Source organism: Siphateles boraxobius, unplaced genomic scaffold (genome assembly GCF_051911475.1).
Source record: "Siphateles boraxobius isolate OS27281-9 unplaced genomic scaffold, OSU_SipBor_1 68, whole genome shotgun sequence".
NCBI lineage: Eukaryota > Metazoa > Chordata > Actinopteri > Cypriniformes > Leuciscidae > Siphateles > Siphateles boraxobius.
In genome coordinates, this window is record NW_027509195.1 from 7,338,290 (window position 1) to 7,354,759 (window position 16,470).

The window sequence follows — 16,470 nt, forward strand, 5'->3', positions numbered from 1 at the left end:
GTGAGTACTACCAGCTCTCAAAGTTTCAAGTCTCTGACTTACGGTGATCCTTGCTGATCCATGGAAATTTCAACAATTTTTTTGTTATTCACAAAAAAAAGTTACACAGGTGTGGATGAGGGTGATAAATTGTTGACAAAATTATAATTTTTCACTGTACTATCCCTTTAAATGTTTTCGGAAATCATAGGTACATATGTTTTGTTTTTTCTCTCTCCATCTTGATTAATCCATGTTCTCCGAGTTGTAACCAAGTTAACTCTGATGTTGTTTTTGCACAGCAAAACTTCTGAATATTAAGATAAAGCCCCTACCTGTGCACATGTACACAAACACACTGCTCGTCTCTTCATTTTCATCTGACTGACTTGACACACCACCTGCAAGTGGAGGCAAGTAAACATGGAAGTTTGGAGCAAAACAAGCCCTGTTTGATATGGAAATAGAACAGAGGAGTGTGAGAGTGTGTGTGTTTATCTGGATGTGTGAGAAAGACAGATGGAGAACCAGTCTATGCTGGAGCCCATGTACTCCTGAGTTGTAGGTTATTATCATATTAAGAGTTTATTAAAATTTGGGGTTGGGGAAGTAGGAAATTATGGAAAGCTTCTAATTATGACTGTAACAACAGTGAAATGATGTATTCGTTTCCTTACACAAACACATAGGGGTTCACTGCAGGTTCCAGTCTGTTATTAATTTATACCAGGGTCACCTTGACTGTTTTGAATGATTTATCATAAGGCTCATTAAGACTGATGACAATTCACTGAATTAATTTGGTGGTTCCAAATGTAAAACTCAAACGTTTTTTTAACCTTTTTTTAATGTTAATGAATAAATATTCATTATTGAGGTGCCTCTCTGTATCGTTATTTAACCATAAATATTAAATATTGGTATTATTTCCTCTTTTTGCTCTGCAGTAACCATAAAATTATACCTGACAGTTTAAGTGGCAAGAGGCAAGATGAATTTGAATGTATTTACAATGAACACATTTCAATTTTAATGACACAACTCTCCTGGAAAGAGTAATTGTTCTGTGTGAAGATTCAGAAAACAGGGTATTACTTATGCATGTGTGCCTGGCATCAGTGCTTTAGACTACAGGAACCGAGGACAGTGGATGTAAGTATACCTGCTTGAATTTAAATGATGTTGGCATCCATAATGAACTTAATGACGGGGTGCTTGAGTTTCACACTCTTCTGGTTTGCATCGCATTGCTGTTAATAAGAGTGCCGGCGAATAACTCAATGAACTGAAGTTTTGGGAATTGTTTGTCTGTATGTGAATTAGAAAGATGTATGAACTTCCGTACATGTAGGGATCAAATAGATGCCCAGAAATGCATACTGTGTAGTATATTTTTGCTTGCACATTAATCTTTCATATGATACAGAGCAACACTGGCAAAACTGACTGGTGGATTGTTATCATCAAACTGTCTTTTCTATAATTGGGAAAACTTCACATCTGCTGGGAAGTTGTTGTATAATATGTGGCTTGACTAATCTAAGCCTTGAAAAGGACTCGAGCATGCCTCTAAATGTGCCACAATTATTGATAAACCTAATTAATGATTAATGATGATTTGTTTTGACTAAATATGGTTACAATTGGTAATGAAATAAAATTAACAACTACATATCACGCAAGAGATGATAATTTAAAAAAATACTTAAGGAGACATAAAGGTGATTTTACTTATAATTGTGAAAGGCCTGGGGGTGTAGTAACCTCATTAGACATGTTTGATTTTTAATTCACTGTCACCTTAAAATTGTGCATGCTTTAAAGGGATATTTCACCCAAAAATGAAAATTCTGTCAGATTTACTCCCCCTCATGTTGTTCCAACCCCGTAAGACCTTCGTTCATCTTCGGAACACGAATTAAGATATTTTTGATGAAATCTGAGAGCTGGATCACTCCTCCATACTAGTCCATAGGCTTCTTGGGGGATTGAACTTGCCAGCCTCGAAAAGTTATTAAAGACATTGTTAAAATAGTCCAAGTGACTACAGTGGCTCAATCTTAAATTTATCAAACGACGAGAATACTTTTTGTGCGCAAAAAAAACAAAAATAACGACTTTATTTCAACTATTCAATTCGTTCTCTCTGGGCCTCGAGTCAGGTTCCTAGTTTAACAGCATATGATCTGTTGTTGTACGTCACACGCATCACACACATGACTAGCGTCGGCCAATAGTGAGCCTACGTATGACGTAGCACTACGCTATTACACTGGTTTAACTGACTAGAGGCCCAAAGAGAAGGAAATGAATAGTTGAAATAAAGATTGAGCCACTGTAGTCACTTGGACTATTTTAACGATGTCTTTAATAACTTTTCGAGGCTGGCAAGTTCAATCCCTGAAGAAGCCTATGGACTAGTATGGAGGAGTGATCCAGCTCTCAGATTTCATCAAAAATATCTTAATTCGTGTTCCGAAGATGAACGAAGGTCTTACTGGGTTGGAACAACATGAGGGTGAGTAAATACTGACAGAATTTTCATTTTTGGGTGAACTATCCCTTTTAACTAGTCTCATGAAAACTACTCAGACTATAATAAGCTGTCAAGAATGCCTTTGAATGATTTTCCTTTTTTTTGTCTGCTTGTCGTGATCAAGTGTTATGGTGTGTGTGTGTGTTAGCTGAGAAATACCTGTCTTGTTTGTGTATCGGGGTGTGAGAGGAGGCTGTGAATTATGTGACTCGAGAAGGTGAAAATGAAAGGTGAAAGTGAGTCTTGAGTTTGCATATAGTCTATTTCCAAAGAGGTACACTGTTTTAAAAAGGAATAATTGTGTGGCTGGCATTTTATTTAAAACAGAGCTGTGAGATTTGAACGGGTTGGTTTAGCTTGCATGTCTTGTTCCTTAAGCGTGTTTCAGATTTGGAAACGGTGCTTACCTCTGCTTTTCTTTAAATTATTCAGTGCTGTTACTAGCTAATACGACTAAGAGGTAGTGATACTGGAGATGTTTTAGTCCTTTATTGCATGCACATTGCTAAACAGCACACATGTTGACAGCTCTCTGACTTTGTGCTGGTCATAAATAATTGTGATTGAGAGCGGGGTTGTATAAGAAGCTCCTGATGTCAGGTTAAATTAGAGTCAAAAAGAAGTGCTTCACCAAGAAAACAACAAGGGAGCTCATGTTGTGATCAGTGCTCATGCTGACGTTCAACAGAACAAGAGAGCAGCCATTGTTATTTTGTTGACTTTGTTAATTTTTTAATCCAAGATCGAAACTTAATTTTTATACATCCGTATTTCTTTTGAATCTGTCTGAGAGAGAAAAGAAAATACCAGCAAGTTGTTTTCAAAGAGATCCAATTTGCAATCTCGTTCGCCGTCCTTTTAAAGTGTTGTATAAATTACTTTTTGTAATGACATTGGGAGACTTTCAGAGCAGACAGAGAGCCTCACAGGAGCATTCTCAGACTTCCCAGACCTAGAATTGTCTCTCTGAGCAAATATCAGCGCAGTCAACGGCGTTTCAGTGATGAGGACATCGCTGCTTTTATCCTTTAAAGCTCCAGCGGCTTCATTGTATCAGAAACTGCTTTGAATCATTAATAGCCTCATTTACTGAACCTCAAAGAGCTTAACAAGCAGCCATCAGCATGTATGATATGTTTTAACAACACTTTTGCTGAAGAATTAACTTTGCATTTGAATACCTTTTGCCCTTCCAAATAACACTGGAGGTCGGAAAAGAACATGATGGAAAACTTGGAAAATATATATATTAGTTGACATGAAACTCTACGGGAAAGTTGATGTCCTGTGGTGTGACATGCTACACTCTCCAACTGTTTTTAACAGCCTGTTTTTATTCTGTTATAATTATTATGCATGCTGTTTTTGTGAGCTCATATTAATTGATTAATTAAAATGTATTTCACCATTTAACTTGGAAGTGATGGAAGCAAAAAGGTGGTTAAAAATTGTCACTTAGATGTGATAGAAATCTGTATAATTTAAATTTTTAGACTTTTTATAATAAGCTGTTGCCTATCTCACGGGCAGTAGTGCTGAGACACCCATATGAGGCCACACTTGGAGATATTGCTTTTATACATTTGAGTAAACAAGAAAAAATAATGAATTAGTTGCTTTTTAGACACAAATTACTTTGTCTGTTTTACTCAGTCAAATCAGAATAATTTTGTCTTTCGACAGTGGTGTACATGAATGTCTCAGTATTATCGAACAAATCAATTAAGTAAATTATTCAGTGACTCAGTATGTGAAAAGAGTAGTATGTTCATAAAACAGTAGGCAAAAACTACCCATTTGACCTATTACTTCAAGATTCTGAGTTGTGCATTCAATGGACACTTTATGCTATGATGCCACGGGAGAGTAGTAGTGGTCACAGTAGGTCACACGACAACATGACACATGTAATACATCCGGATTACACTCGTGCAACACACATTTATACTATATAGAACATACTGAAAAAGAAGCACCGTACTATGAGAGTATTTGGTTTTCAGACACAGCCATTCACTTGTTTAATTTCTGAATGAATCTGTGTTTTTGAATCAATTGGTTAAGTAAAATGATTCAACCACTCATAAAGGCAGGAACTTGTTTAGTTTCTAAATTAATCAGTCTTTTGAATTATTTTGTTGAAATAGCTATACAATCATACACTCATAAAAACAGACACTTGTTTTGTCCCTGAATGAATCAGTTTTTTTGAAAAATTGAATGAATCATTCAGTGACTCACCCATCTCTAGCAAAGATGTACACTGTGGAAAGAAACACTGTAAAAAACCAACCATTAATGCACAGAGTGACAGTTTGTCCAGAACGCACAAACACAAGCGGCCCGATACAAACATGTGGCCACTTACACACTGCATAAATTCGGTTCTCAGTTAATCTTTTAGTGCTTGATGATCCATTTAGAAGGCTACACACACAGTTCAGTAATTTACGGGAGTGACAACCACATTCTACAACTGAATTAACTCCCGAAAAATGCAGGCGTGGCCATAGATATGTAGGCCACATCAGACACGTCATCGCGCCCGCCAGCCATCTTGGAACAGCCAGTGTGTCGTCATTCACAATGAGAATCATTGCATACTTTCTGGTTGTAAAACAGCAGAGATTTGAATTCCATAAAAATGTGATAACGTTTCACATGTGGAATGTGTTGGTTTGTGTTTTTATATGTATTAACTCATTATTACAAGCTTTTATACTATGGTAATTGGTAACATTTTAATGTCATGTCAGCTGATGCCTTCATCTTGTTGTATTGTGTTAGTTTAGCAAAATCATCTGCTGAAGTCTATTGCAGATATAGATAATCATATGGGTTCTATGGTTGCAGATGCACGTGTGTACTAGTTGTTAATGACATATTTAAATGCTTATCAGAGATGTAGCCTTCTGTATGTGTGTGGTGCAAGAAAACCACAGGGCAAGTGGTATGAGTGTTGACTCTTTCGTTCTGCCAAATCTTGCTGGATTAGCAAACAAGAGCAAGCTCATAGTAAACCCAGATAAATCCAAATGATTAATATTGAAAACATGACCAAAATATCGCGACCCACAACTGCCTACTTTATTAACCCCGTAAACTAGATTGCTTTATGGCCCTGTTTACACCTGGTATTAAGATGAGTTTGGGTCGATCGGATCACAAGTGGACGATTCTAAACACAGATGTAAACACGGTCTAAAAAGTTTGTCCACTTTCGACCACTTCCAGAGGTAGTCGAAAACACATTTGACCAGATTGCTTTCGTAGTGTAGACGTTCATGTGGTCGAATTCGTTCAAACAGCCACAAAAGTCCACCTACTCTCCGCCTACTGACATAATGCGTAAACATAATGGGAAGCGCGATAGACTGACGGGATTTTAACTGTCAGCTGGAGACCCAAGTTTGGTTCAAAGACGTAAAACGTACCAAACACAATGTTCTCTCATTCCTGATTTCTAACACACAGCTACGTTTATATCTAAATAGCTTGAGCTTATTTAGTCGCTTAGACACCCCGCCCCCATACATTTACCCGCCCATAGACCCATAGGCTACACACAGAACGATACGTTAGGGGTTTCAGCTCCCGTGTTTAAATGCGCTTGTCACTCCTGAAACTTTACAGTGTGTACGTGACCACAAGCACAAGCCGATAAAATTTTAGAACTAAAACTATTGTATAATGATATTTGTAGATTAGCTAATTTCCTTCCATTTATGTATCTTAATGGTAATACTTTGATTCCTCTTTATATTGTAAATCTTTTCTACAACACAAAGCACTTTTTCCATTTGGCAAAAAACAAGATTTGAAGACCTCTCCAACAAGCCTGCAAGATGCTGGTAAAAAAAAAATTTGCTGGTATTTGCTTAATATTTCCGTGTAGCCTATTCATTTTTCCACTCTGATATTCTGGAGTCAACTGTTTGAAATTCCACTAAAGCTCCACTGAAGGTAAGGGCTAAAGTTCATCCTCTGCTGTCCCATGTGGAGGACTGAAAATGTAATGATCTGTATTCACTCAGCCTGTAGTTAGAGCCTCCTTTCTGCATGCCGACAGCAACACCGAGGCTCTTATGTTCCCAGCTCCCTGCTTATAATGCTAGAGCTACATATTCAGAATGAGTGCGTGCTCTGGCCCTCAGCTGCTCCGAGCAGAGAGGACTATTTCTGAATGTAAATGACAGGTAAATGTCCCAGCGGGTGTCAGAATTTCCACAGTGTCCTTCAGTGCAGACTGCCTGCCTACACATTAAAATACCCTCTCGACCCTCTTTTCTCCAGTCCATTCAAATGACCAGAACCCTTAATATACAGAATGGTCTTAGTAGGTCTTGTTCCGTTTAATGAAGGTATATTTGAACAATGGGAAACGAATTTGATTCAGAATATTTAAATGTCACGGTATTTTATATGTGCATGCACCAGCATATTTCAATCAGGCTTCATTAACTTCAGTAATAAATCCACAGCTTTTATATATTGCTGCAGCCAAAGTGATGGTCTATTAGTTTTTCATTAAACATGTACATTTTGAGAATACTTAAGTTAAGCCTTGATGACTCAATTTGTCAAAATATTACTGAAGCCCAAAAATAAAAATAGCATCTTCAACCAATCAATAGAACAATGAACAAGAACACATAAACATGGCTGTTCCTTTGCACCTTCTCACCCATTATTTTCACATTTAAACTATTGTTTATTGCAAATTAGATGTAGTTGTAACATAATTCTCACCATTTTTTGAATTCATTTTATTTATGAAAAACATTTCTTGCACCTATATTTACAACTTCCCAGAAAAATCATGCTAAGGAGTTATTTGGTTTTAGTATCACACCATAATTCATTCAGAACTCTTAATCTGATATAATGTTCCAAGAAATGGAGGTACATCTCTGGCCGGATGGGATCAGTTATTCCATGTACTCATGGTCCTCTGCATTTTGTTCATAGTTAATGCACAAAGTGTCTTTATTAAAGTTGCTTGAAGACGACCCACTTCTGAAAATCCACATGAACAGGAAGCCAGTTTCACTACATACAGTAGGAGAATTAACATGTTCTTTCTGGAGACAGAAACATCCAAGAATTTTACAGTTGAAGATTATTTCAGGCAAGGTGTAGCTGGTTTGAGTGCACTCCACACAAAGGGATACGAGTTTAATTATCCAGGACTCACTGAGAGGAAACAAATATTTGACAACTGTCAAACAAAACAATGAACCAGCAGTTCAACGACCACAAAGATTCTCTTAGCAAGTCTGGTGTCCGTGTTAGAGATAGATGGATTTATGAGAAAAGGGCTCCATGTCAAGTCATTAGACACGTCTGTTGGTTTTGAGTTGGGAAAACTTAATTCGGCTTGTCGTCTTGGATATTTCCCTGAAAAAGTAAAGTAAATAAAAGATGGATGAGTATTATGAAAACATTCTGAGAATGATTTTCATGTTCAAATAATTAGCAACAACATATCATGCAGAGATTATTTGTGATAACAACCAAATGTGATTGGAATTGTTAGAATGTATTATTTATTCACAAATTTACCATAGTTCTCACATCTTTGAAATCCATAATTGGTTTTCTATTGATAATTTTGTCTTCACTGAATCACCATGTTGAACAGGCAAAAAGGAGGAATAAAATCAAAAACCTTCGTAAAGTTTCTCCGTTATGAGCTTTCCAGTGACTATATCTGCTACAAGGATGTGTATGGGTGGGTATTCTGGAAAAAAAAAAAGAAAGAAAAAGAAAATAAGGGGGAAAAAATCATACTAAGGCTGTCCACACTAGTGCGTTTTTGTTTTAACATGGCAATTTAAAATGAAATGAAAACGATCCTTGTCCATACTGGTGTAACCGTTTCTACTCAACTCGATCTGAGTGGGATTCAAACCGTGGTCGGCGGGCGCTCCAACGACCTCTAACGCTCTAAAGACTGCACTGGAGTCACTGGAGCGCCTCTTGAGATCAGGGGAGTGAGGTTTACTCGCACAGGTCTTACAGGCCTACGACAGTTACACTCACCCCCCTAAACCTCACTCCCATCCGGGTCATGGCACCAAATTTAACCGGTCCTACTCAACCTGCTCCAAGCTGGTTTCGAACCGCGGTCTCCAGTGTGGGAAGCGGGCACTCAAACAAGTAAGCTAAAGACCACAGCCTCTTGAGGTTTACTTGCACAGCTCTTACTGGCCTATGACAGTTGCACTGGCATTTCCACTGCGTTTCAGAAAAGATCTCTATCCACACTACACGACCAAAAACGCATGTCACATGACCATCCATGGGTATACGCGTACAAGTGTAAACAGTTGCCGATTGCTCCAATAATAGCTTGCCTCTTGCGCATTTAGGCAGCAGCAGTATTATAAAATGCAGGGTTTAACTGCACAATGGCTGCTTTGAAGGAAAACAAAGTCAGCAAAGCCTGCAGTTCTGTCTGTTATTGTTTACATAGTCGTCGAAGCTGGTCTGTTACAGAGCCATACAGAGAGACGGATCTGGTCTGTTATTGTCGTGTTCTGGTAGCATAATGGTCATGATAGGGGCTTGATGAATCAGGAAAGGATATGCAATGATCCAGAAGTCCCAATCAGGGAGTGAATGTGGGTAACCAAGCCTTCGTAAGTCTCCGTTTTTCTCCGTCTACACTGAAACGCAACCCCAGAGTTTTCAAACTAAAATGGGGTCTACAGCATTTCCAAAAGTCTAGGTCGAGGGCCAAAAACTCTGGAGCAGTGTGGACACCAGGCGTAGCCGTAGCAAAAGTTATGCGCTTTAAAACGAGTTAGTGTAAGGCTACATCTACATTAATCAGGATACATTTGAAAACGGCGTTTTTTATTTGAAAACGCTCCCTTTCCACACTAGCGTTTTCAAGAAGTTGCTCATTCACATTGAAAAATCTGAAAATGCTTATATCACCTTACTGTGCATGGGTAAAATGTACTAAAAGTTCACAAGATATACGCAGAAATAAAGTTCTCACGCTATTCTTCTGGCACAATCATTTTATTAGCAAAATATCAGACTATTCAGTGTTGTGTCCAGGTTTCACTCAAAATCACATGGTCTAAAACACAATTGTCATTATGTTTTGCCGCCAGACAGCAATTGCGAGTAAATTTTCATTCATCTTTGCAGGAATGCAATATTAAGACTGTACAAATGGACGTTTCTCTTTAGCAAAACTATGAAAGTATATATCAGGCACAAAAATGCCGGTATACCCATAGATCGTTTTCAAATACCTACGTTTTCACAGTCCACACTACAACGCGAAAACAATGTTTTTAAATGTATCCGCTTTGGAGAGCGTTTTTTTGTTGACAAAAATGCCATCTCTACGTGGACGAAAGGCCAAAACAGAGAGAAAAATATGCGTTTTCAAATGAAAATGTATTAGTGTGGACAAGGCCTGAACAAGGCCTGTGTGTTTTTTTTCTGCTCTTAATTAATCCCACCGAGACACGCATTACATTTCTAAATGGTATTCAATAGAACTTAAATAGAAATTACCATCGACCATATTGTTATTGACTACCTGGAGAAACCCTCTGATTGGCTATGATTTTTTGTCGGTGTGTCATTTTCTGCTTGACGGAAGTCACATGACCGAATCACTGTTATTTGAATAAATATTGGATTTCTTGTGAGCTACAGCAGTGTGCAGGGCTTCTATTTTTATAATACGTCCAGTGTCCAACATTTTTGCCTGCAACCATTCAGGTGTATGAGAGTTGTTTATTTATTGTTCTGTGTTCTGTTCTTTATTAAAGGAGAACTCCGGGCAATTTTTAAGTTAATCTTGATCGTTAGACCTTTGTGAGTACTGACTATATAAAAAAACGAACCGGATTGGTGCTTGCTACGCGGAGCTGAGACCGCGAATGCCCAGAGCTCCCCCTCAGCTAAAACGGCAGCTATGGGGGCATGGACATAAAGAGCGTTTTTGAGCCTCTTAACAGACACAAAATGCAATTAAAATGTCTGTCCAACATGAACAGGGACCCTACATGTGAACAAGATGCGTTTAGCAACTTAGCCATTGTTTCAACTCACCTAAATAGTCTTTTAGACGGCAAGCTGTAGTCTCGCGCTGCAGTCCCGTGCTGTAGCCGGAAAAGGTAAACAATGTCCAGGTGGGAGGAGGCATTGGAATGGCATTTTTCTTCAAACGGCCCCGCTGTGTTGAGTGTGTGTAGTCATCCTTGTCAAAGTGTTCACTGCAAATGCGGTAATCTTTAGCGCGTAGTACTTCTACGGGAGTTTGCACAGCAAGTTGAAGTACAACTAGCCACAACTTTAGAATCTCGAGGTCAAGGAAAGGAAGACGATGAAAATTTAAGCTCTTATATTTTCGCATTCTGTCGCCACAATTTGGAAAGGCACAAACACGAACCATTTCTTCTTCACTTGTAAGCAACTCTGATCATAACTCGTCGCACATGATCAACGCTCCTCCCACCTGGACATTGTTTACCTTTTCCGGCTACAGCACGGGACTGCAGCGCGAGACTACAGCTTGCCGTCTAAAAGACTATTTAGGTGAGTTGAAACAATGGCTAAGTTGCTAAACGCATCTTGTTCACATGTAGGGTCCCTGTTCATGTTGGACAGACATTTTGATTGCATTTTGTGTCTGTTAAGAGGTTCAAAAACGCTCTTTATGTCCATGCCCCCATAGCTGCCGTTTTAGCTGAGGGGGAGCTCTGGGCATTCGCGGTCGCAGCTCCGCGTAGCAAGCACCAATCCGGTTAGTTTTTTTTTCTATAGTCAGTACTCACAAAGGTCTAACGATCAAGATTAACTTAAAAATTGCCCGGAGTTCTCCTTTAACCAAATATTTCAGTGAAATAAGCAAAAAACAATAGCACAACACAGACACACACTCAATCACATCATGCAATCATACACCGCACCACTAAGAGTCTTGAGAATTCACTAAATCACTATGAGAATTGTTCAGTATCTTGAGTAATGTATGTAAAGTAACAAGGAATGCTTTCAGGTGCTCTAAATCTCACCCTGGTGGTTTTGATCTTGTTTCCGGAGTAGCACATCCAGCCGGAGTTATCTGGTAGAGTCTTGCATTCCTCTCCCTCCAGACACGGCTCCATCTCACACCACCACTTCCCAATCACTATGGAGGCTGCAAGCAGATCATAACTGAGTTAGACTCTTACTCGCATCTGACTTAAAACAGGGTAAGGTTCCAGTCTCCATCCTCGACTGCTCCTTGCATCTGACAAATAAAATGTACATGTTTACATGTCTAAGGATGCTTTTCTGTCTGCATCACTCCAAATGTTTTAGGATAGGTTTTAAGTATTTAGACTTTAAGCAATTTATGCATGGTCTAAATTAAATTAAATTAAATTAATATTTCATCCAAAAATGAAAATTCTGTCATCACATTCTCACCCTCGTGTTGTTCCAAACCTGTATGATTTTCTTTATTTTGTGGAACATAAAAGAAGATATTTTGATAAATGTTCTGTGTCCACACAATGGAAGTCAATAGTGTGCAAAATTGTTTGGTTACCAACATTTTTCAACATAATACAACTTTTTGTGTTTTGCCAAAGAAATAAAGTGATACAAGTTTGAAACAACATGAGCAAGACTAAATGATGACAGAATAAAATTGTTTGGGTGAATTTTTGCTTCAAATTAAATTACAAAAATCTGAATGGATGGATAGATAGATAAATGAATGTACACTCTTAGGAAAGTCTTAAATGATTGCATAATACTTTCATGTTTAACAGCTTGTAAATTTAAGGTATGTTTATGAGCTGTTTAATAAATAAATAATAATAATGTAATTAAAATTAAGAATTAATAAATACAATGAATTAATATTAAACCCATAAATTGATCCCATTTGAACCCCTAAAATGTTCTATATGAAGCACCTGACAGGACCCTAAAATGTTCCATATAGATCCTTTTCTTAGGATTGTATACATAAAAAAATGTATTCAATAAACATTATATAGCACACAGTGTTACACATATGTATTTATATTTATTATAATATGTGTTTTTTCAAAAGAAAGGATGGCTTCCTCCAGCTGAGTCTGGTTCCTCTCAAAGAAGTTTTTCTCCATCTTGAACATTTAATGCACTTTTTGTTCTTGCCACAGTCTCCTTTGGCTTGTTCGTTGGGGCTTTAAGGTGCAATTTTTTATAAAACCGCTGTGAAACGATATGTTGTGAAAGGCGCTATACAAATACAATTGACTTGGCTCTAATGTGCTTGAATAGCCTCAGTGGATGTCTGCGGTCAGTAGGAGCAGAGCCATTTCACAGAGTGGCATTTTATGAAAGGTATTATTCTGAAATGAAATCCTATGCCGAATTGTTCACTTAAATCACCAGTCTTAGGAAATATTCTGGAAAAAATTTATGGTCCATATTCTATGTATTTAATGAAGGTCAATCTACTGACATTACAATGGAAAGTTTGATGTCATTTCAGTTGCTTGAGAGAAAAGCATTCTTCTAAAACCATACATTTTACCCACTTTGCAAAATGTATGATAATTATCAAATCGAGACCAGGTAGGGACCATTAAGAAAGCAGGTGCTCAGGAGGTTGAGAACATCTTAAATTGGCATCACTATTGTATTAAAATATGATGCATCAATGCATCACTGTAATGCTGTCACCTTGCATTGAACACCAAACGTTTCAGGAGAGAGTGTTACTAATACCTGAAAAAATATATTATACGGCTTGCTTGTATAAGGCACTTTTATGTTATTAATATTCTGATATTAAGTTCGAAGTTTGTGACTTACTCCATTTCCGTGATAACGGCACTGAACTTAAGTCACATTCATTAATATTGCAATACCCAAAAGCACTCAACCAATAGTTGTCTCTTTTGCGAATAAGCCTTTAAAACTTAATTTGTCTATGCTCAACACTTTCTACACGGATATTTTAAAAGAGTGAATGACCATTCAAGCTTCATAGACTTTGCTCACATGTACAATAGTCACAGCACTGCATGGATGAGACAAATCTAACACTTTTCTGGCTACAGATCAATAAAATCAATGGAAAACAACCTCAGGCAAGGGCTCTGCGTTTTGATTAAAATTCACTTTATAGGTCTCATATCCTCCATAAAGTAAACAAAACATCTCATACACAACATGTAGCCTTCAATGTCATGTACTCCTTTGACAGAGAGATAGCCTTCAGCCTCATATCCTAGAATATCAATATGAATGAGAAGAGGACGAGAAAACGGACCAGTTTTAATGGCCACTCAGTAAATGTGACACCTCAGTTTAACTTGTAACCATAAAATGCAACAGAAGTATCCTACAAAATTTAACATTTAAATCACAATTACCGTTAAAATATTCTACTTCGATAAATGTTACTGCTGCAAGACCATAATAAGTAAAAATATTTAGTAAATTAATGTAAATAGACCTAAATATAAATACAAAATATTATTTCAACACATTTATATAAAATATTATAGTTATATCAGTTCATGTTCCTGCTGCAAGACCCAAATATAAATAAAAAATATTATTTCAATACATTTATATAAAATATTATAGTTACATCAGTTCATGTTCCTGCCGCAAGACCCAAATATAAATAAAAAATATTATTTCAATACATTTATATAAAATATTATAGTTACATCATTTCATAGTGCTGCAAGACCAAAATAAATTAATATGGGATTTCCTTCACAAAGTGGTGGATGCTTCCAGAATCTTTCTGTCAATGTCTTTTAATTACTTTCTTGGCAAAAACTGTATTCTTTTTAGGTAAAACAGCAACAACATGAAGTTCCACGTAACTGAAGATGGTTTTGGACCAAACATCTGTATTTTCCCCCTGTTGCTCTTGATAAATAAAGTTTTTTTTCAGAGTGCAGACCATCCTTGTGTATTTTGGTAAAATAACAGTACAGAAACAACACGCACCAACACCTAAACAAAAAAGAAAAAAAAGTAACTTCCAAACACACGGCCTGTGGACTGCCTCTGGACTTTACTAGTCCTCTACAGAATAAACAACACATTGCAGCCTGAAAAGTTGGAAAAGGTAACTGCCTTTGTTTCTAATGATGCTGCTGTCTTGTGGGCAAATTCTGTTGTGTTGTCAACTTTCATGCGTTTGTCTTTCCCCACCCAGACACTATTAATTAAAAAATATTTTATACAGAATCCTAAACACAACAGCTATAGTTTCAGATGAATATACACTTATCTGCCACTTTATTAGGTGCACCTTTAAATGTATTTCATTAACTGTTGATCTACTGGGATTTTCACCCACTCACCTCTAAGGTTTAGACTACAGAATGGTCCAAAAATGGTCCAGTGAGCAGTAGTTCTGTGTGTCTTGATGATGCCAGAGGTCAGAGGAGAATGACCAGACTGGTTCGAGCTGATAGAAAGGCAACAGTAACTCAAATGATCACTCGTTACAACCGAGGTCTGCAGAAGAGCATCTCTGAACGCACAACACAACAAACCTTGAAGCAGATACAGGACTACAGCAGCAGAAGACCACTCAGGTGTCAATCCTGTCAGCTAAGAACAGGAACCAGCAGAGGTTATGATTCACACAGGCTCGCCAAAAATTGACAGTAGAAAATTGGAAAAATGTTGCCTGGTCTGATGAGTCTCTATTTCTGCTTCAACATTTAGATGGTCAGAATTTGGGATAAACAACATGAAAGCATGAACCATCCTGCCTTGTATCAACAGTTCAGGCTGGTTGTAATGGTGTTGTAATGGTGTAGGGGGTATTTTATTGCCACACTTTGGGCCCCTTAGTATGAGCATCCTTTAAACACCACAGCCTACCAGAGTATTGCTGACCATGTCCATCCCTTTATGACCACAGTGTATCATCTTCTGATGGCTACTTCCAGCAGGATAACACACGTCACAAAGCTCAAATCAACTCAAACTGGTTTCTTGAACATGACACTGAGTTCTCTATACTCAAATGGCCTCCACAGTCACCAGATCTCAATCCAATAAATCACCTTTAGGATGTGGGGGAACGGGAGATTCAAATAATGGATGTGGAGCTAACAATGGATGTGCAGAAATTGCATGATGCTATCATGTCAATATGGACCAAAATCTCTGAGGAAGGTCTCCAGCACCTTGTTGAATCTAAGAATTAAGGCAGTTCTGAAGGTAAAAGGTAAAAGTCCCAGTACCAGTACCTAAAAAAGTGTCCGGTGAGTGTGTTCATGTTGGATTAATTTATTCAATAGTTATAGAATGCATATTTATATAAATGGCTTGACATGTTTGCAAAATATTTTTTTATTAAATCATGATGCTAACCCTTGATTTAGCCCTTGTCATTTAAAGAAATCAGCCTCAAACAATGGCAGCCTCAGTCACCAGCCTTTCACTTTCGATTCATCTTTTTTTCCATACAATGACAGTGAATGGAGCCTGTCATTCTGCCTAACATCTTTCCATGGAAGAAAAAAAGTCACAGGGGTTTGGAACAACACAACGATGAGTAAATGATAACAGAAATGTTATTTTTGAGTGAATTATCCCTAAGGCATTTAAGTGTTTTAAAATCCCCAAAAATGACAGACGTCATCTTTAAGAAAAAATATCCTAATGAGCTTTACTTAGAGAAAAGGCACAAAGTTAATGTTCTCTGATTGCGTTGCGAGTGTGATGTTCTCCCAGAAGTGTTAGTTTACAGCAGCTCGTTTGTCATAAGGACAGAGCATTAATAATGAAAAGCCCTGAGGATCTGAGCTTTTCTAGGGCAGGGACACTGCAAGAGCGACCCTGAACAGAGTTTCTTCCAACATACCAAACCTTAAAAAAAGCTGTACAGTCTTTTGGAGCACCTTGCAGCTTTACAGCTGCACAGAGTATGTTTAAGCACAGCTGCACTGTGCAAGCCTGTTCAA

General features: G+C 37.7%; 1 protein-coding gene across 4 annotated transcripts in view; it reads right to left on the reverse strand.

The window, feature by feature from the left end:
• Nucleotides 1-4,697: 4,697 nt before the first annotated feature.
• The window catches only part of tafa1a (TAFA chemokine like family member 1a), a 62,921-nt gene continuing 51,148 nt past the window's right edge, over nt 4,698-16,470 (reverse strand). For 2 of the 4 annotated variants that reach the window (XM_077214392.1, XM_077214390.1), the window contains exons 4-5: nt 11,560-11,684; nt 4,698-7,912 (exon numbers count right to left, since the gene is read on the reverse strand). In XM_077214392.1, coding sequence (XP_077070507.1) covers nt 7,883-7,912; nt 11,560-11,684 — 155 coding nt within the window. In that variant the 3' untranslated portion in view covers nt 4,698-7,882. Of the gene's footprint in view, nt 7,913-8,183; nt 8,256-11,559; nt 11,685-16,470 lie in introns of all 4 variants that reach the window. The other 2 variants (XM_077214393.1, XM_077214391.1) reach the window with 2 other exon arrangements.